The 22,333-nt window shown below is 39.8% G+C and overlaps 2 protein-coding genes across 2 annotated transcripts; one reads left to right on the top strand and one right to left on the bottom strand.

Moving 5' to 3' along the window:
• The first annotated feature begins 4,104 nt into the window (after positions 1-4,104).
• Positions 4,105-5,173, top strand: LOC120426193 (U6 snRNA phosphodiesterase 1). Its single transcript, XM_039590900.2, has 3 exons — positions 4,105-4,412; positions 4,547-4,733; positions 4,790-5,173. Exons 1-3 carry the CDS (start codon positions 4,160-4,162, stop codon positions 5,139-5,141), a joined length of 792 nt encoding a protein of 263 aa, XP_039446834.1. The 5' UTR covers positions 4,105-4,159; the 3' UTR covers positions 5,142-5,173.
• A 4,777-nt stretch (positions 5,174-9,950) lies between these two features.
• On the bottom strand, positions 9,951-22,061 carry LOC120426192 (protein IWS1 homolog). The gene is made up of 6 exons (XM_039590898.2): positions 21,132-22,061; positions 16,844-18,377; positions 14,386-14,753; positions 14,132-14,315; positions 13,800-14,071; positions 9,951-10,565 (listed from the first exon to the last, which is right to left on the bottom strand). Exons 1-6 carry the CDS (start codon positions 21,694-21,696, stop codon positions 10,426-10,428), a joined length of 3,063 nt encoding a protein of 1,020 aa, XP_039446832.1. The 5' UTR covers positions 21,697-22,061; the 3' UTR covers positions 9,951-10,425.
• Positions 22,062-22,333: the final 272 nt, after the last annotated feature.

Consider the following 22,333-nt stretch of genomic DNA (forward strand, 5'->3'; position numbering starts at 1 on the left):
AATTATTAAATAAAAATTATGCAAACGGCAGTTTATTCTGCGCCTGAGAAAATTGGCCCAAAACTGATTCTTCAAACATTTGATTTATTTTAATTTCTATTTCAACACACATGTGTCAAACTATCAAGTGCAAATGGTCATTCTTATGTAAAATTGTCTGATTTTTACGATTAAAATATTTTCAGATTTTTAAAATCTGACCTAACATTTGAAAACGGCCAAAAATGCTTTTATAGCGGAATTGGGGTTAAATGGACCCAAGATGATTTTTGCGATGCAAGTGGTTATTTTTACTGGATTCCTGAGACATTCTCACAAAAGTTACGTGTATATATTTGCGCATTTGTTCGCCAAGAGATATCCGAACTGGTTGTTGAACTCATTTACTATGTTTTCCGAACGTCCCCGATAACTCTTGAACGCTAGAAAAAGCGCATGTTTTTCTGTTGTTGAACATCTCTTCATCCGTTAGAAAAGTGCGTGTTTTGAGGTAGTTTTGCAAGTGCAAGTCATACTTGCATAGAACACGTTTGTTGAACATGTCATAAGAACCCATCACCATAAGATTCTGAACCGGGTTAGGTAAACGTTGTTGGAACTGTTTAACAACATCCTGCTCTTAAGATTAAAAAGTGAGTTAGGCAAACGTTTTGAGAACCGTTAACACTTGTAGCCCCAACGGGGTCAAAAAAGTTGGAAATGCAACTTCACCGGCTCATACAACCCTTGGAAAAAAAGTTGGAAATGCCTTTTTTATTATAACTTAAGGTAGACGCATCTGTTTTGGATCTACCTTATTGGAGGTGATTCTTGACATTCTCACGGATCAAATTCAACAAGAATCATCCAAATCGGTTTAGTTTTCGCCGAGATACAGCCGGTTGAAGTTGCATTTCCAACTTTTTTGACCCCTTGATGCTTAGCGTAAGTTTTGACCTCGTTGGTGCTACAAGTGTTAAAGAACATATCGTGGCAGAAAAGAATGTTAAAGAGGTTTTTCATAAGTACGTCCCAGGTGTTCGCTTAAGACATTTTTTTCTTTATTTATTACTTTATTTGTGAGTAAAATTTCACTTTACGATACTTTAAATACTAGCTATGAATAATAAAAATATCAGCCATAAAAAAAAAATTCAATTTTATATTTGTCTTTTTTTTTCAATCATGTTTGAGTGCATCGCTTGCAACTACTCTGCTGTTGCTGCTGGTTCCCGGTGCTGCATTTTCAGTTTTCCTTTCTGATGAAAAATCCTCAAGACAAGTATCGAACCCAAGATCACTCCAAATTTCAAGTCCGGGCACGCGTCTGCATCTTTCCACGAAAGGTTATGTTGGATGAGCAGGCCTAAACGTCAATAAGAATTCTGCGGTCATCTAGGTTTAACCAGGTTCACTAACAGTTTGTCAAAACTTCCTTTGAACATAAACTGTTTCTATTTTAAAGAACTATCGAGTTCTACAAGCATGTTTCATTTAAGTCAGAATAAACTTCAAAATGAACTATTCGTAATCCGTTGCTAGATTTGGCATTTTAGTTACACAACCCTGTTGAACAAAGGTTTTTTGGATCAAAATGTTAACAATTGGTCAAATTTTATGATACTTGTTCAAAAATTAACGTATAAAAACGCTAGTGGAGCAATTGATTTACTACAATAGTTTTACTTGCTACTTGGGTTATATGGCCGCAGAAAGCCTCCTCTCTAAATACTCTAAATTAAGTCCGATTTTGGGTTCCATTTCGCCCACTGTGCACCCCTTGACTTTGGCCAGAGGCAACGGACATAAACTTTGAAAAATATTCGCAACGGCCTTACTTTCTGACTGCGACCCCATTTTTAAAAAAATTTAAGATTTGATTGCCTGTATTGAATTACCAAATGCATTTCCTCAATATTTCATCACCACCATTTTGGAAGCCATCTTATAGGTCAAATTTAAGCTCGATAATCCAAAAAAGGCAAGGAATATTTTTGTTTCCTTATTCAACTGTCCAATCTCAAAATTACAAGGCCTTTGTAGAATCCATTTTTGGACTTTTTTTTACTTTTTTTTTTACTTGTATAACTTTTGCATATTCTGATATTTATAATTATTTAAATAACTATTGAACAATACAAAAAAAGTTATTAACAATGAAAACAAAAAAAATAAACAGAAAAAGATAAATAAAAAAGAAAAAGAAATACTAGCATATAAAAGTAAATTATAATGTCGAGCCAAATATTTTTATTAAAGTTTACGTCCTTTGACTCTGACTGAAGTGGAGAAGGGGTTGGGGTTGGGGTGGACATTGAAAAACTAATGAAATTACAAGTTTGTGCAACTTACACCAAATCAATTGTTTTGATATCAATAGTTTTAAAATATTTGCAATAGCCACAACACAGTTCTTAGCTAACAGAAGCTTTTCATTTGGTATTATTTTGTCTTTATTTAACTTTTATTTTACTGGTTCACAGATTATGATACAGATTTTGTATTGAGCATTTATTCAGTTATTATGTTTCTTCAATTCAATTACTTTTGCTATATTATGAATTCTATTCGTTATAATTAAACAAATGTTTTGCTATTATTCTGGGTTTTATTTTAATTCTCTATGCATTCACTTTTTTTGTCATTTTTTAATTGACTTTTATTGTTATTTTGAATCTTTTTTATCCTGCTTTGATTTATTTTTTTAAATTTAACTTTGGGTCGTTGAGATCAATAATGCTTAAGTGATTTGAAATAAACCGAGCCACGTAGCTTAGTTGTAACGCTTCCGTCTCGTAAGCGGTAGATCGGGTTTCAAATCCTATGGAATGTTAACGTTAACCTAAACATGTTAACATTAGGTTAGGAAATTATATTTTTAAGGGCAAACATTTTGTTAATTTTTGAAAAAAACAAAACATTTACAGTGAGATGAAAAAAATGTTAAAAAGTATTGAAATCATCTGAAAAGCTCATGTCTTTTTTTTGTGCAATGAAAAGCTGCCATTTTCCGTTATTCAAATTGAAAGCACAACTTGACCATGCAGAGCCCTCAAACTGGCAGCGGTCAATAGCGGAACTCTTATTGCGATTAGAGTGACCAATTTAGTTAAAATGAATGAATTTCGCTTTTTCAAAATAAATATTTTTAATAAAGTGGTGTTCAACAATTCCAGCTTATGCTGTTAGATTATAGTTTCTGAAAAAGACAGTATCCTTAGTGACGAATTTCAAGAAACCAAAATTGAGTGATTCGACAGAAACGTGCACGCATCCTGGTGGCGAGTAGAAGCACTACGCAACGATGTTCGGAATGACAGCGTGCTTGGAAATATTAAAAATTTTAGCAGTTTTTGATTTCTAATTCAGTCAAATATGTTTTAACATCGATGAAAGTTTTTGTAAAGTGTGGCAATCGCATAAACGAATCGAATGATGTATAAATAATAGGGGCTGATTATTAAATCATGCTTTTTTCCTCAAATTTACCTAAAAGCTCTTTTGAAAAATTGATTTAAATAAGATTTAATTGATTGATAATGCTCCTTATGTGTGTATTATTGATAGAACAAACTATTAGAGTCATATTACAGTACAATTACAATAATTTTCTTAAAAAATGGCCAGCTATTCGATTTTTTTCAAAAAATTCAAAAAAAATCATCAAAAAGCTTTTTTAAGGTCAATATTTTGGTCAAACAGGAAGAAAAGTAATGTTTAGACACTTTTACATAACATTTGATCATTACTTCCAACTTTTGCAACATTTGACTCAAGTTATCCAAAATATCGATCATCTCTTTAGAAAAATCGGTTAAATAAAATACCAGTCACAATTAATCATTACAAATCACCACGCATTATGATCGTTAGCGAAATTGCCACACTTTGCAATATCCCACTTTTCTGAAAATGCTTCATTTTTCATTATAAACGCGATTTTTCCTTAAAAACTACTCAAACTGTAAGGGGGCTGTCATTCCGAACACCGCTGGAACAACAGCGAACCTAGCGGAAAAAACGTCGTCGAATTCTTCAATAGCTGAGCTGCAGCAACAAGTTGTTCAAAGGATTTAGTTCAACTACTCGACACTTCTTTTTGTGGCGCTGCCATCACTTCAACAACACACTGTCATCATACAGAACCAAAACAAAAACCTTTCGGCGCGCAACGTTTCTCATGTGCACAAAAATGCACAACATTCAGCAGTACAGTGGTGATTCCTCCAGTGAAGACGATGACACAAATAATGTTGTAACGAGTTCAAAAGATTCACCAAAATCAGATTTATTACCTTCCTCAAATAAGCTTCTTCGAGTTGAATCAGCAACTACAGAAGAACCAGTTGAAGATGACCCCGCCAAACATCAGGGCCGAGTTCGATCCTTTGCCCACGAACGAGGCATTTGGGCCAGCTACGTGTACGTTGACTGTGAGTACCACGCGATTGGTCTGTTTTGAAAATGTTGAATTTCGCTGGAAGGAACGCCTGAAATTAGGCGTTAATTTCATTCAGGTTTAATTTTGAAGGTCTACATTTGGGCGCTTTATTTCTTCAACTTGCAGATAACGACGTCGAACCGCTGAACGATCTTCAGCAGCAAATAATTGACAAAGCGTCCAAAGATCTCAGTTTGGAACTCAACCGAGTAGATAATCTTCATCTGAGTCTAACCAAAACCTTCGTTATAAGACACCACAATATTACGGCGTTTGTCGAGAACATCCGGAACGCAATTTGCGGATTTAAAAGGTAATTTTCAAATTTATCAACATTTTAGCTTTAGTAAAATCATTCATTTTTTAAAGATTCAGAATACTTCTCTCAAACCTCGCCATCTACGTTAACGAAGAGCAAACTCGAACGTTTCTCGCGGTTAAAATCGCGGAAACCAGCTTTGTGTCGCTAGAGCAACTCGTGGACGCATTGGACGGCTGCATGCGCGAGTACAAGCTTCCCGTGTTCTACCAGGAGCGGTCCTTCCACGTAAGCTTCCTATGGACGCTCGGGAACCAACGGGAGAAGTTGGAGGGAGTTTTGCCGGAGCTTGATGAGTTATTCAGTGCCATTTACGAAGAGGAATACTGTGATATGAACGTGAATGTAAAGCGGTTACACCTGAAATGTGGCAATAAATTCTACGATTTTGGGCTGGTGTGACGTCCAGATGAGTTCGTAAATGTTTATTAAATTTATTCATGGTTTGTAGAATTGGTTTTAATTCTCTTTAATCAATTTCTTAGTCTGGGCTTAACAATCTTGATATAAACATGACGAAATCCAGTCTGCAACCCGCCAAAATCACCATCTGCATGCGAATGCGATATTTCTCAATTTTATTCACGGTTAAAAAACATTCATAAGTATATTTTAGAAAAGCCAAACTTTATTCACGATTTTACAGTCATACACGATATATTCTATAACTAATTTACAAGAACCTAAAAATTCGTCCACCTCTAACTCCTTCTCTCATGTTTTACGAATGATGGTCCTCTGCTTCACGACTCGCGCTCTTTGTTTAGGGGTCGTGCATAAACCACGTGGTCTTTTTTTTGGGAATTTTTGACCCCCCCCTACCCCCCCATGGTTTTTCGTGGTTTCTCGCCAACCTCCCCCCCCCCCCCCCCATATGGCCACGTGGCTTTTTCCTCCCAGGTGAAAAATCTAAAAAAAAACAAAATTAGTATAGATTTTACAAATGTTTACCCATCAATGATATACTGTCAGTGGGGGCGACTTTGGATCAAAAAACGATATTACTGTTGTTATTTAAACATAATAAAAACATTTCAAACTTCTTAAATATTGTAGAAAAACATATTTTCTTACTAACAAATCCGATTTTTTCTGTGAGTGAGATATTGGGAGTAAAAAATGTCCCATATGCATTTTCATCGTTTTTGAGATATTGATGCAGTTTGGTTCAAAATCGTGTGCTCTTTCAGAAAAGCCTATTAACATCCAGTACTTTGTTCTAGAAATCAGGAGGAAATCCAGTTTTTCCACGAAAACTTGACACGTAGCCTTATGTGTGGGACAAACTTCAAATGCGTTTTTCTCAGCTTGCTGTTTTTGCATATGGGACATTTATCCGAACATGGGCAGTGCAGTTCTTTGAAATAAAGGCGACCTCTCAAAAAAAAAAAATATTAAAAAAACAACCTATTCTTCATTGTCATAATATTTTTGTGAATTTTTCCATTCCTTCAAACATGAGCGATTCTTTGAAAAAAAAAAGTTCGCTTCTGAAATATGATGGAAATTTATTTTTATTTCTAACAACAACCTTTTCTTGATTGTCATTGTCATTTGACAATATTTTTGTGAGTTTTTCCATTCTTTCAAACATAAGCAGTTTTAAAAAAAAGGTTGACTTCTAAAATAGTTTTATATTTTTATTAAACAGCTTATTCTTGACTGTCGTAATGTTTTTGTATTTTTTTTTTGTAAGGTTCTTTAAAAAAGGTTCGACTTCTGAAAATATCATTAAGTTTTTATTTTATTAAAATAAACTATTCTTGATTGTCGTAATATTTTTGTGAGCTTTTCCATTCCATCAAATATGAGCAGTTCTTCCAGAAAAAGTTTGATTTTTAAAATATTTTTTATTTTATTTTTAAAACCTATTCTTGACTGTTGTAATGTTTTTGTGAATTTTGCCATTCTTTCAAATATGAGCAGTTCTTTTTAAAATACTACGTTTAAAATATTTTGTAAGTTTTTGATTTATTTATAAAAAAAAATGGTTGGAATATTTTAGTGACTAATCCAATCTTCCAAATATAAACAGTTAAGAAAAATGAGAAAGTTTTGTTTCTTTAATATTGTTGCAAGTTTTTTATCCTTTTTCAATCTATCTTTCATGGTTACATAAGATCCTTAGAAAAATCTGACTTCAAAAATATACCTGCATATATAAATAAAATCGATCGCATTAATTTATTATTAAATATAAATTTTTCAAAAAGTTAAATTTGGCAATTGATTTATCCTTTTTTAAAATTGAAAACATAACTAGCTGAAAGATCAGGAAATTCTTTATAATTTTACAATTTTGATCATACTTTTGGTTGCTAAGATATTTACCGTCAGTGGGGGTAACTATGGGTCAAAAAACGATACACCTCTCGTAATTAGGGTTGAGTAGTCATCAATGAGACACGGGGAACAATGATACAATGGCTCTCACAAGACGTAGCTTCAACCAATCAGGCTCATATTTGGGGAAAAGGTGTGTCTACTAGATATACGTCTGCCATAATAGTGGCTTTGGTTATGGAAGCTCCCTTGCAAAGTTATTCATACATGTTTGATTCTGGGGTGTAAAAGTAAATTATGACCAAAAATTACATTTTCGCTCATAGGCTGCCATTAACTCAAAAAATAATATTCCTTCAGGTTTCTTTCGACATTCCATAGGGCATGAGTTGGGCTACAATGTCCTTTTATTAGGTTTGACCAAAATTTAGAATATACCCAGAATCCAGGGCTGTCTCATTGTTCTTTTCGGCCCATGGGTAACAATGAGACACTTTCATTTTTCTTCATTAAACTTTTCAAAATCTATGGAAATCTTTCAAAACATGAATTGGAAGTGATTTTTGGCATATTTATTAAGTTTGAACTTCATTTAACCAAAAATATAAAGTTATTTGGAAAAATATATGGATTTTACAAAATTTAAATACTTTTTAGTATAACTTTTGTTAACTAAAGTTTCATGTTAACAAAATTGCTTGAAAATGTTCAAAGCAAGTCACCTGCAATGGAACAATACAAAAACATGACGTTTTACTGGATTTTTTTATTTTCGTAGAGTGTCTCATTGTTCCCCACCTGTCTCATTGTTCCTGCCTAGTGCGTCTACAATGAGACAGTTGAATAACTCTGGCTGTAGACGTCAGATCGATCTCATATTTTGGTCAATGTAAGAACAAATTAAAAGAAAGAAAATGCAACAAAAAGCTCTTTAAAACAAGATAATGAAAAAAATACAAAAATCGCTGAAGTTTAAAAACCAAAAGTGTCTCATTGATGACTACCCTACCCTACTTAATAACAAAAAACAATTTAAATAACATCGAACATCTTCCAACGTAGATTTGTTCTTAGATAGTTTACTAACATTTTCCCAAAATATGGTGGATTTTGATGAACACTACCTTAAATGCCAATAGTTTCAAAATTGACCCAATCTCACATCTTAGAGGGGGTGACATTGGGTCAAATGAAACTAAAATGATGCTCAAATACAACGATATGGTAAAAACAAGTCATCCAACAGTGTCACTTGTTCGAGGGAAGTGGAGATTTTCAAACATTTAGGTAGTTTTCAAGCAATCCCAACAAAAATTTTAGAAAAAAGATTTTTAAAGAGGTCATTTTTGGCCAAAAACGTACCTCAACTTTAGACAGCTTTCAAAATAACAGGATTTGCTCTACACAGAAAAAAATATGTGAATTTACTCGACACGGAAAAAATGAATTACATGTAAACACAGTTGATGTAAACGTGAGATTCGACGTAAACGGTTGAATCACACGTAAAAACATGTTTTTACGTATAATTTGTTGCAAATTTACATTAAATTGCATTTAAATTTAAATGTTTAATGACGTGCAAAAGTGTTACATCATAAATGATGTAACATTCGGAAATATTTTTTGTGTGTAGGTACGAGATTTTTTCAGCGAAGTCATCTTAAGATGTTCCCTACACAACCCTTTCAACAGAATTAATTTTCATTGAGAAGAACCTGAGAAATGGTAAAATCCGTAAAAAATCACTTTGACCCAATCTCACCCCCCAGACCCAATGTCACCCCCACTGACGGTATGTTGAAAAAAAAAATGAAAGATGAGTTTTTTAATATTAATAATTATTTTTTTATTTATATTGATCTTTAATGGCGTTACATTAAAATTTTATTCACGAATACTGCCCATGTTCGCAAAAATGTCCCATATGCAAAAACAGCATGCTGAGAAAAACGCTTTTAAAGTTTGTCCCACACATAAGGCCACGGCTAAATTTTCGCGAAAAAAAAATGGATTTCCTCTTAATTTCTAAAACAAAGTACTGGATGTTGTAGGCTTTTTAGAGCGTTTAATTTCCCGGGGTTTCAAATTGCCCGGGAAACGGGAAATTTGCAACAAATTTCCCGGGAAATCCCGGAAATTCTTGAGAAATTTGAAATTTATCTGATCCTGGTTCTGATTTATATTTTGCAACAACATTATACAGAATAGCAACTTAATTGGTTAAAATATGTGTGAGGATCGATGAGTGCCTTGACTGCTTGTAAAAAAAACATACAGTTTCAGGAAAATATATAAATATTCTGAATTTAAAAGCTGTTTTAAAATCCGTTCTAATGAATTGTTATATCATTCCAAAATATGTAACTCAAAAGCTCTCATAAGTATGGACTATCTCTTAGATCAAAATGCCAAGCTAATATTCACTTTAATCCTTTTCTCGGGGAGAAGAAAATGGCTTTCGCTCATACGAATGAATATCAATCAGAAAACAAATTTTCGGTGAATTTCAAAGTAGATAAGTATCGTTTGAAAAGAAAAATCGTGACGGGTTATTTTCTAATGTTAGGCGATTCACCTGCAAATGTAGTAGTGAAACCGAAATGTTGAGCGATAATCATGAAATTGTTTTTTTTTATTCACATGACAATACAAGGTATCTTGAGATTGAAGTGTATGCATGTCATAAAATTTAATTAGCACAGTTTTTGATGTTTTTTTTATAGAAAATATTTTTTGATAGGCCACGTGGTCAGCCGTCGACCCCCCCTCCCCCCCCCATGGCTTTTCGTGGTTTTTTCGGTAAAATTTTCAACCCCCCCCCCCCCCCTAAGGAGGCCACGTGGTTTATGCACGACCCCTTAGCTAATGAGAATGACTTCTGACTGTTAATTTTGATTATGAAGAGAACCAAGCTTTCACGATTTGTTATTTTATTATATAATTACTGCTACCGTTTGCTATACACTACTATTGGTGAATCGTGTTTTGCTTTCTAGAAGAGATATATTTACTTTACTTTTCTTCACTATTTCTAACTTCTGTAAATTTAAAAGGAAGCTTCCACAGTACTTATCGATTACGTGCAAAATAAATGATATTTTTTTCATACTATTATAAGAGCTGAACAAACTGAAATTGCAGGAATTTGCTTTGCTTTCTTTGAGAAAGCACCGACTAATGATTGGTTGTTTATAGTGAAAATAAAAGTGATTCATCTGTTCCTCTGTGTGTGTGTGTTTTAAAATTAACCTCTAAACTGGGATTTAAAACATCTTTTGCCACCATTTTCGCACGCCCACACACTCGCTTACAACGAAAAAAAAATCTGCTTTATGGCCACCTTGCGCGCTCTCTCCCTGCTATGTACAACATACAGCTCTCGAAACGAAATCTTCGAGTCTTACTCCCCGTCCGAGTCCGGGTCCACCAGGCTCCGGATGCGGTTGATCGCCTCCGCACTCTCCGGCGGAACGACCGTGCCCGACGTGGAGGGGGCGTTCGGATCCGAAGGGTTCCGTTTGCTTCTTCGCGTGATGCGACCTGGAATTGCAAGAGGGAAGAGTATTTTTAGAATAATCTAGTTTTTTTAGATCTTCAATGGAATATCTCTGAGAAATTCATCTAAAAACAAATAGAATAGAAATAGATCTAAAGATAAATAGAATTATGGAATAATTAAAATCTTAGAATCTTGCAATAATGTATTTTGTGAAAGGGAGCGTTCTTTTATTAGGTAACACAAAAAGATGATTTTGGAGCGCAACGCAAAGTTCGTCTAACATTCTAACGAAATTCCGATCACCTTTCCCATGATGACTGCATTCAATGGATTGCTGTCACTACGTAGCATCGCACGAGCAAAAAAGAGAGAGGTTGATAGAGAAAGAAAGAGATATCATGTGCCTTCGTGTCGGGTGACTGCTTGAATGCCAAGCTCGGTTTTGTCGTTTCCACTAGAGTTATCTAAACCTGCTCTCACGCACACTAGCACACCATTTCTTCGTGTGCGATCAATGGCAGTCATTTTATTTTAGCATTCAAATATCGTTGACGATGCTGACTGATAGCACTTTCAAATGTAGCTCAGTTTCAGTCACTGACCGGACCGTTCTTCGTTGGAATTTTTAAAATCATTGAATCATAAAATTGTTATCTTGAAATTATGACATCCTAGAATCATGGAAATTCTGGAGTTTTGAAATCTTAGATTCTTGTAATCTTTAAATTTTATATTCTAGGAATCCTGGAATATTATTAATATTGAAATCCTTGTTGTTTTGGAACCTATGATTGTGATCTTAACATTTTGACATCTGTGAATCTTAGGTTTCAAACTTTAGAATCCTACAGTTCTTTGAATTTTGAAGCTTAAAATTTGAAATGTTCACCTTTTCGACTGATCAGAAAAAATTTCTAGAAATTTATCAACTAATATTACGTTACCGATAATTATCGACATTACCGACGGCTGATTGATTGCATTGCAAAAAAAAATCTTAACAAAACGAGGATTGAACCATCAACTTCTTAGTTGTTGATCCGGCACGCTACCACTGCGCCATGGACGCTTGATGAATTGTGAGGGACAGAGCACCATTCTTCTTTTTGAAGTGTTGCTCGGGGACGCACAAGCTTTATATGTGTTGGTGAGAACTGTAGATCGTCGACATGTTTACACACGGCCAAAAATGATCTACTGGCTTGCTGCAAAAAATGTTATATAATGTAACATTTTCTGCAGCAAATCCACTGTTGCAGATTTTGATATATTTTTTTCCTTTGGGTGAACTATCAACAAATTATTAATACAATTTTTCCAAACATTCAATACTACATCCTTTTGAAAAGATCGGAAAATTTCAGGAATGTTTCATATTTTAACATTGAAAATCGGATAATTAGTTGCAGAGATATCGACAATAGAATATGATGGGTTGTTTAAGTGAGACTTAGAAAACAACAATTTTCCTGTTTTTTAATCTTTGCATGGCAATATCTCAGCAACTAAGGGACGTATCAAAAAAGCAAAATGTAGAGAATAGTGCGTCCATCCCGGGAATTCCCGGGACAAAAATCCCGGGATTTTTCCAAAACCGGAAATTCCCGAATCCCGGGATTTTTTTTAAAATTTGCCCCGGGAATTCCCGAAATTGAAAAAAAAACAAATTTTTAGGCTCAATAAGCAAAAAAAACCAAAAACGTCAACAAACGAAAAAAAAGGCAGAACGAAGTTTGTCGGGTTAGGCTTGTATTATCTCAAACTTTACATTGGCTAGTAATGTTATTTGTTTTGATTGTCAAATTTGAAAGAAAATTTTCGAGCTTTTCTATTCATGTCGTATAAAAAATATGTAAAGGAGATATATTCATAAAACTTTTTTTTCATTTGAATCACATTGGAATTAAAAATTGTAGTTCATTTAAAATCTAAAGCACAGCAAAGAAAAAATAAATCAATTTTTAATTTCTTTTAAGCTATTTAGATTAAAGTGATTCAGCTTATTCTATGATTTTAAGTTTGAAAACATATTAAATATTATCAAAACATAGATTTTATGATTGCTTTAAAAATTTCCCGGAATCCCGGGAATTCGTGGGATTTCAAAAATATTTTTCCCGTTTCCCGGGAAATTCAAAACCCGGGAAAATTGGACGCCCTGGTAGAGAATTTTCTCAGTTTTCAAAAATATTATTTCGAAAGTGGGCAAAGATGGCCACTAATTAAAAAAAACAAGAATAACTGCGACCATTTTCAAATAAGTCACCTAAAATGGCTAAAACTTCAAAACGATGCACTTTAACAAAATTTCACTAAAGTCCTTTTTTCGCTATTTTGGTTATTTGCTCACTTGGATAGATTGCTTTATGAATGACGCCTAGGATCCAAGCAAATATTCAAAATTTGTAATATTTGATCCAATTTGATCATCAAATTTCGGGCGAACAAAAATTTGTGAACTTATACAAAAATCGAAATAACAAGCCATAATCACTACATTTCAATGGAAAAAGTGTTTTAAAATGCATTTTACACTACTTCAGTAGTTTTGCAATCATTGTTTTCAAAAAAATTTAAGATTTGAGGAAAATAAAAATTATAACAATAAAACTTTTTGCGGTACTGTACATAGAAAATTTTCAAAAATTTCCAGAGATTTTTTAACAAACCTAGACATGTTAAAAATGATTCTAAATGCAGGAGAATGCATTTTGAATTGATTTCAGCTGATTGCACTTAAATTTTCATTTAAATTTCGAAGTTTTTTGAAAAAAAAAATTTTTTTTGCCCCCTGATTTTTCGGACCGATATTGAGGGGGGGGGCACAAAAACTTTTAAAAATATTTGTACCAGCCTAATCAGATAATAATATCAATATCAGTTATAAACAGTGGCAAAAAAACATACCTTGCAAATACCAAATTGAGTTTTCGGAAACTTTTTTTTTCTCTGTTCTTGTAATAGTTTTTGATAACAGAATGAGTTATTTTACGAACAATCCTTTGTTATTATTTTGTGTTATTAAAACAGCTAACCTAGGTGTTTCAATAACAAATACTGACTTCCTGAAAATAACAGAACTTGAACTTTTCCAGTTATTTCCACCTGCTCCGGATTGAAAAAAAAACAAGCCAAAAACCAATTAAAAGACTTAGTGAAAAATTGGCTTAAAAATTTGTAGTTTGATATTTTTACAATCCTGCCAGAAGTTGTTTGAATTTTACAGCGAATATCCAGAACTATGCAGAAGTCCAAAGACATACACGCATCCTTACCTTCCCCGGAATCAATGATCAAACTCGTGTCCAGCACCTGCGCCTCGCGCTCCATCTGCAGCTGCTTGCGCAACTCCCTGCACTTGGCCACCGTCGGTTCGCCCTCGAGGCCCTTGTCCTGCATCAGCCGCAGGATGGCGTTCGCCCGCTCCTGGTTCGACTTGCAGCCCTCCCACAGCTTGTGGAACTTGACGTGCTTGAAGCCGGCAATCTTGAGGTACTCCCTCATCGCTTGCACCGACCGATCGCTGCTGGGACTCACCGAGGAACGCCTGGAAAGTGGAAACGGTTGGAATGGAGGTCTCTAGAGTGTTTGAGTCCGCGGAACTTACTCATAGGCGGCGATGGCGGAAGATGAAGATGAAGATTTTTTGTACGGTCCCCGGCTGCCGGGGCCACCTCCGGTGCGGTGGTACTTGTGACTACTGTGGGAACTGGACTCCGAACGCCACGACGTGTTGGGCCGCTCGTCCTCCGATGAGCTGTCCCCGAAGGCGTACAGCACGTGCAACGGAACTGCAAGTCGAGAACAAGTTTGGTTAGTTTTGACAATTTGACGCACTCCTCGAGAACCTCCCCCGCTTACCGTTCACATTGCCAAAGTAGATGTCGTTCGGAATGTCCTGGCTCTTGTCGTAGAACCGGTCCTGGCGCCTTTTCTTCTTCTTCTTGATCATCGTCTGCAGCTGGGCCTGCTGGTACGACGGCAGGTTGAGCCGGCTGAGCTGGTCCAGCTTTTGCTTGCGCTTGCGCCGCTCCTCCCCGTCCGAGTCGTCCGAGTAGCGGCGCTTGCCCGACCGCCCGTACTTGGCCGAGTAGCGCTCGTTCAGCTGCTTCTGGCGCTGGCACTTGATCTTGGTGTTGGCGGTGAAGACGCGGTCCGGCGTGCCGAAGTAGATGTCGTTCGGGATGAACTCGTCGTCGGTGGAGGAGCTGGACCAGGCGCCGAACGGGCTGAAACGGCGAGGAAAGTTGTTAGGCTTTAAAGAAATAAAAGAGTCTGAAAGGGAAAATGGTAAATATTCAGCTGTCGTTGGAACGATATGGCTGTTCCATGTCTTGGCACTGCAACTCTTCCAGGCGGCGCTTCTTATCCCGGAACAAATGGGTTTGCTGTCTTAGCAACAGTTTGTACGACTGCTGGTAGGCATACCATACCATACCAATCAGTTTAGAATACCATACGCAGTGCCCGTGCTGAAGGTTGTTCCATGTTGCTCAGTTCTGGGCTGCAGCTCGCCTGTCTCCTAGGTTGCAGATGTTTCTTAGGTCCGCCTCGATCTGATCTCTCCACCGTGTGCTCGGTGCTACTGCTCTTCGGCCAAGCCGCCATCCGGTCGCGATCAATGAGCATTCTGATAGGATGGTCTTCGTCCATTCTTGCGACGTGGCCGGCCAACCTGAGCCTCCCGATTCTCGCCAGGGTGACAATGGTCGGTCCTCCCAGCAGCGCAAGCAGTTCGTGGTTCATGCGCCTTCTGAGCTGTACGTACTCCACCTTAGTTCGAAAACTCCAAGGGCTCGTTCGTCCTCTTGCCGCAGCGTCCAGGTCTCATGGCCGTAGAGGGCAACCGATCTAATCAGTGTCTTGTACAGGGTCAGCTTCGTGGCACGTTGCACTCGATCAGATGTCAAGGTTTTCCGTAATCCAAAGTAGGCGCGATTCGCAGAATGGATACGAGTCCGGATCTCTAAGCTGGTGTCGTTGTCGGCCGTTACCAGCGAACCCAAGTACACGAATTCGCTCACCTCCTCCAGCACATCGCCATCCACAGCTAAAGGGATGAGTCTTGGGGGTCAACGTCCTTTGAGCCCCTCCCTCTCATGTACTTTGTTTTCGTCGTATTCATGGCCAATCCAATTCGTCTTGCTTGCGTTTTTAAGGCGGTGTCTAGGTCCCTCGCTATAATATCAATGTCGTTCGCACAACTCCCTCAAGTCCGATGTTAAACAGCGCATTGGATAAGCCGTCACCTTGTCGTAACCCTTGATGCGATTGGAAGGGGTCCGCTAGCTCCCCTGCCACTCGCACGTGACACATCACACGATCCAAGGTAGCCTTGATCAGCCGAGTCAGTTTTTCTTGAAAACCGTTCTCGTCGTAATCTGCCATTGCTGTTCGCGGTCGGCTGTATCGTACGCTGCCTAGAAATCGATGAAGATGTGATGTGTGGGCACGTTGTTCTCACGGCATTTCTCGAGGATCTGCCGTAGCGAGAAAATTTGGTCCGTGGTGGCCCGCTTTAAGCCCACGAACCTCCGTGCGTACGGTGACAGCAGGCGGCAGAGGATCTGGGAGAGGATTTTATAGGCCGCGTTGATAAGCGTGATGCCGCGGTAGTTGCCGCAGTCCAGCTTATCGCCCTTTTTGTAGATAGGACACACGACACCATCCATCCATTCTTCTGGTAGTTTCTACTCCCCCACAGATCTTAGAAAACACCAAGTGGATCGCCCTCGCCAACTGCTCTCCACCATATTTGAAGAGCTCACCGGGAAACCGATCTTTACCGATCTTCGTCAGCTGCCTGATCTCCTTTTTAACCGTCTCCAGATCAGGTGCCGGGAACTGTTGACCAGCAGCGGGCGGTCCAAGTCGGGCTTCAAAGCCGTCTCCATGCGCTACATCGCCGTTGAGGTGCTCGTTGAAGAACTGCTGCCACTTGTCCATCACCTCACCTTTGTTCATGAGAAGGTTTCCCTCGACATCCCAACAAGTGTTGGATTGCGGCGCATAGCCTTTGCGGGACAGGTTAACCTTCTCGTAGAACTTTCGCAACTCTTTCTACCGGAACAGCTGCTCCATTTCGGCGCGATCGCCGTCTTCCAGCTGGTGCTTCTTAAGTTTGGAGACCGTTCTCTGCTGTTTTAGCGCTTGTTTGTATCGCGCCACGTTCTCATCAGTTGCGGCTATCAGCTTCACCGCATAAGCTGCTTTCTTCTCGTCAAGTAGCCGCTGGCACTTCCTGTACTCACACTGAGGAAGCTTGGAATCTACAGCTGAAACGATAGCAAAAAATAAATAAATACACTCTTCTACTCACTCGTTATTGTCAAAGTTCCGCTCCCGTTTCTTCTTCTTCTCCTTTTTCCGCGCCTCCAGCTGCCGCTGCTTGATCTGGTGCTGCTGCTGGTAGTACGAGGTCGGGTCGTACCGCTCCTTCTTGACGCGCGACACATCCAGCAGCTCCTTCTTGATGTTCACTATCCGCACCACCGGCAGTTCCTTCTTCGGCGGTGGCAGCGCAACGCCGTTGTCGTCTTCCTCGTCCGTCAGCAGCGAGATAGTGTTGACCTCTTCGTTCTGGCAGACCACTTCGTCACCGCTTTCACCGGATTTCTTGCGTGGCCGTTCGTCCTCCTCTCTGTCCGAACCGTCTTCGTCCGATTTTCGCTGGTTCGAGTTGGAATCCTGCGAGTTTTGATCGTCAACGGATTCGCTGCGTTCGGCATCGGGATCTTCTGAAGCTTCCTCCTCTTGGTCACTCCCCCGCTCGTCCGGTTCCGACTCTTGAGCCTCCGGCTCGTCCAGCTCCTTCTCGTCATCCGTCGCAATTCCGATCGCTTCCCCGGCGTCGTCCTCGGCCGTAATCATTTCCACGCCCTCTTCCGCTTCCTCTTCCTCCTCCTCTTCGACAGGTGGTTCCTCAGCGTCACTTCCGTTCACTTCATCCTCCTCCTCCCGATCGCTTCCTTCCTTGTCCTTCTCCTTATCCGAACCTTCCTGCTCCTCCTCCTCCTCGTCATCATCCCCCTCCTCCAGCATCCGGCTCTGGTCGACTATGGGCGCATCCATAGCCACAATCTGCTCCAACCCTTCCCCGAACTCTCCATCCTCACCTCCCTCATCCATCCCACCCTCCGGATTCAGCTCGTCCGCCCCTTCCCCCGTAAGCCCAATATCGTCCACCGTCGTGGCCATCGCCTGCTGCCCGTCCTCATCATCGTCGTCACTGTCCAGCACGCGAATCTTCTTGCGCTTGTGCGCCTCGGCGTCCGCCGCCGGAATCATCACCACGTTCTGGAAGATCGACGGAGCATCATCGTCCCGACGGTCCTCGCAAGAGTTCCGCGACTCCGACCGTCCCTCTTCCTCTCCACCCTCTTTCACCGGACCCTCGCCGTCTTCCCCCGTCTTCTCTTTCTCCTCCGGTTGATCTAACGGCCCCTCTTCCACAGCAGCGGGCGGTTCCGGCGACCGGAGCAGCTCCATCCGTTCCCGCTCGCACTCGTCGTCGTCGCTGTCGTCTTCCTGGACGATTCGGCGGCGCTTTTTCTTCGTAGAGGAGCAGAGCTCGGGGCGAGGCGTTGGGGACGTGATGACGCAGTCGTCCTTGGAGTTGTCGTCGAGCTCGACGATGGGGGGATCTGCCGGTGGTGCGGCGTCGGAGTTGACTATAGGGGTGGGTTCCGTTGATTCGGTAGCGGGTTCTGTTGTGGAGCCGAGTGCGTCAAGAGCGGAAGGTGTTGATTCGGGTGGGGCGTCGGTGCTTTGAGTGGATTCTGTAAGTTCTGCTACGGTGTCGTTTGGAGGAGGAGTTGAAAGCTGGGTGGTCTCAGGCGGGATTGGTGTTGGTTCTGAAAAGTAGAAAACATGTTTTTAAGGAGTGCGTTCAGATGATTTTAGCTAATTTTCAGAAATTTTGCTCAATACAATACAGATTTTCAAAGAATGTCAACGTCCCTTTTCCTAACATTGACTTGAACATCAAGTAGGGGAAATATTTTATTTTAAGCCTAATAAGCGGTCGTGAATGAATGATGCTGGATAATCTGGAGTGTTCCTTGAAATTTACTAAAACCAAGTACCTCAACGAGTAGAGCAACTTTTTGTGAACATTTCTGTTTATTTTCACTTTTACTAAAAGTTATCCAATTCTTTTTACAAGCATTTAAAAAAATATTTCCCTTGTGTATTCTAATCAGACGAGAATGCATTGGGCCACGCCCATTTTTCTATTTTCAGCTTAGTTATTTTTTCTTCCAGCGCTCTTTTGGGTCTGCTTAGTGCTGCCAATTGTGATGAAATTTTAAGCGATCACTAACGAAAAGTAGCATTTATAGAGAATGTTTCCTGGCACCACTGGCTTACTCGAACAGGCGCTGCTGGTGGTGTTGGTGGCCACCCTTTGTTCTTTATTTGCCTTCGGTTTTCTTCAGCCTTCGATTGGAATGGGTCGTCGAAAGTCAAACGTCAAAATACTTGGCGCGTTTGTCTTTTTGATAGCGCTTGCTCATTATTTACATGTTTCGGGATTTTTTTTTTCAAGTGAGTGACTAACTCATGTTCAAAAGAACACGTTGCCGGTAGTTGGAAGCAATTTCATATCTTAAGCGCTTTGAAAACGTTAGGGCAAGTGAAAAGATATTGATGGCGACTTTCGTTAAGCAGTTTAGCTCTCATCTTGCGTGTGGATGTGTGTGCCAACAAAATGATGAGAAACATGGTGGAAGGAACTGTTTCATCAAGAGTCGTTGTGCAACATGCGGAGGTGAGCACAAAACTCAGGCTTGCAACACAATCAACGAGCACATCGAAGCCAAATGCTTCAATTGCGGTGGCGACCATTCGACCAATCATCGGAGCTGCCCAAAACGAGCTGAGTTTGTAAAAATTCGGCAGCAAGCAACGACGAGGCACCAACCAAATCGTCGAGTTTTTCCAAATCTACAGCCATTGCCGTTGAATCAGTGGCAATAAGTTGCAGAGAATACAATACCTCCTGGCTTCAGTCAGCAACCGAGGGAAAACCAACCAGCATCAACGGATGAAGGCAATAGTGACCTGTTTTCACCACAAGAACTTCGGAACATTTTCATCGAGATGAGAACAACGCTGCGTGGGTGCAAAACTCGCCAGGAACAAGTAAGAACGCTAGGAGGATTTATCTTAAAATACAGTTCGTAGTTTACTCGTTCTAATGATTTTGATTATTTCAATGAATTAACTTTTTTTAGTTTTAAGTTAGGATTAGTTGTTCAAGTGATTTTTTTCTTTTACCCAAATGTATTCTATTCAGTGCAAAAATGTAAAACAATTTGAAGTAAATAAGTGAATGTGAACAGTTAATAATAAAACGAAAAGTACAACAAAGTTGAAGAGCATTTAGCCATACCACTTAGAATATAAATGAAATGTAATTATTATAAGAATGTTCAATAAAGATATATTTAATTTCAAAAAAAATGTTCCAAATTTTAAAGAAAGTCAAAATGTTCTTAATTTCCAAAAAAACGTGCCCTTTCCTAACACTGACTTGATTGTCAGGTACTTATAATGCTCACATGTAACATCCACCAAAACGGCGTTTCCCTATCACGGACGTCGATTTAAAGTACTCAATGAGCATTATCTTAACTTCTACACCTCATTTACCGGAAACATGTCTCCGATGGACTATGAATCTGGCTGGAGCTCCGTCATATAAAAATTTCGTCGGTATTCTGGAAGTCCTAATTAAAACATTACTTTGAATTGATGTTCTAATAAACAGTTAGTTAGTTGTTACCACTTCAAAGGTGTAATACCATCGAGTTTCCACGTCAATCTTTGGAAAGGATCTTTTTACTTAACATCGACATTTCTGTAAATCGGAACTTTTGTTCATCTCATTGCATTCATTGGCATCATTTTCGAGTAATTTACTTTCCTGAATGATTACATCTATGCCAGCTACAATCAATTCACATAAGATATTATTAAAAAAAATTTGACACATTATTTCAAAAATCAACTGCTAAAATTGAAGAACATACAAATGGCTCTTACATCTTACAACTAACTCTTTTAGATCAGATCCTAAATACATTCTATATACTTGATATTCACGTCTGTGTTTGGGTAACACATGTAATGGTATGGAACTTCTAATCTAATCTAATCTAACCCTAGCGCAGCCAGTCTTTCGAGGGCATCCTGGAGAATGCCTTAGGTTGATTGACGCCTAGCATCTTCTTGTCATTATCAACATTTGCAGTGCGCCATTGCATTAACATGCATTGAAACATCACAAAAGTCGAAACGGCCAGGCCAACTGCGTAAAGTTTACCGCAAAGATGATTCGTTGAACTGGATTGAATTTGAACACGAATATTCAAACAGCAATACAGTTCTGAATCTACAGGGGAGGAAGAAACGTGGGGATCCCCCGCTCACGTTCCTGTTTTATAGGCAATAAATCGTTGGAAGCCACCATGCTAAGAAGTTTTGGTGCTCCGGGACCCTCGGGGATGGGACATTGTATTTCCACAAATGCCCTGGACACTATTTGCCGTGGTTATAGCGCCACAACTCGCTCACACATGTAATGGTATGGAACTTCTAAAACTTACCGGAACCGACTAGCTGTTGTTCCTTATCATTGACTAACACCGTGCTTCCTGTCTCTCCGGAAGCAACTGCTTGCGGCAGATCCATACCCTGCTGAATCTGCTCGCAAAAACCCGGTGCTGAAGCAACGTTTGCCACTCCTTCCGCAGACTGTTCAACCTGCTGAACGGAACCCGTTCCTTGCTGAATCGCAGGCATCCCCACTTCCGGCAAGTACTCCACGGGTGCCACATTCGCTTCCCGCGCATAGTCCTGCTGACTGTACTGAACCGGCGGTTCCGGTCCTGCAAGCTGCTGCTGCTGCTGTGGCACCTGCTCCGGATAGTAGGAGTTGTACGCCGGTTGGGGAACCATCCCGTTCGGAACGGGAACCTCCGCGGGGACAAACCCACCGGTAAAGTTCACTTGTGGATCTACCGGAACCTGGTAGTACGGATTCTGCGCCATTTGCGCAACACCGTCGGAAGGATTTTTCTCCGGCTGTGGCCCATCCGGGTACGGGTACGAAGCTGCTGCCGCCGTCACCGGCGGTTGTTGCTGGATGCTGTACGGAGGATATTGATCCATTTCCAAAGAAGTGTTTGCAAACTGTTTTCACCTGTTTCCAAACGAGAACTTTTGTTTATGCCATGAAATTGGCTGGTTCGTCAAAAGGAGGAGCGAGGCTTCGTTTTACACTCTTTTGCTTATTTTGGGACGCCGCGCAAAGATTCTGGCGGCGGGTGCCGCTCGTCACACCCCGCCCGGAAGTCGACTCGGAACACTACACTCGGGAAGCTGCCTGTGCGTTTAGACGTAGGGCACGCCAGCGGTGCGAAACATTGTGATTTTGAGCTGGAAAACGGTCGATTTGCACGGGAAAAACAGATTTTACGGCCGCGGCGGAACGAGCGAGATGCACCAAGCGGATTTTTTTCAGCGTTTGACGTTTTCGATTTGCTGTCACTTCTTTTTCTTGTTGGACGTGTGTTGGTGTTGTTTGCAGCTTTTTTCCTGTTGGATTTTTTTCTCGCGTGCAAGTCTTTGAGTGGCTTGCATACGAGTTACAGGCAAGGCGGTATGATCGAGGAGGTAGCGAAAAATTAAAAGTGAGAGTGTGTGAAACAAACACACAAACAAACAAAACATACAAACCAGGCATCACTGAACCCCAAGATCTGGTGCGGTTTTCGTGTCACTCTAGAAACCAAACCGAGCTGTTTAC

The sequence above is a fragment of the Culex pipiens genome, chromosome 3 (assembly GCF_016801865.2).
Source record: "Culex pipiens pallens isolate TS chromosome 3, TS_CPP_V2, whole genome shotgun sequence".
Taxonomy (NCBI): Eukaryota; Metazoa; Arthropoda; class Insecta; order Diptera; family Culicidae; genus Culex; species Culex pipiens.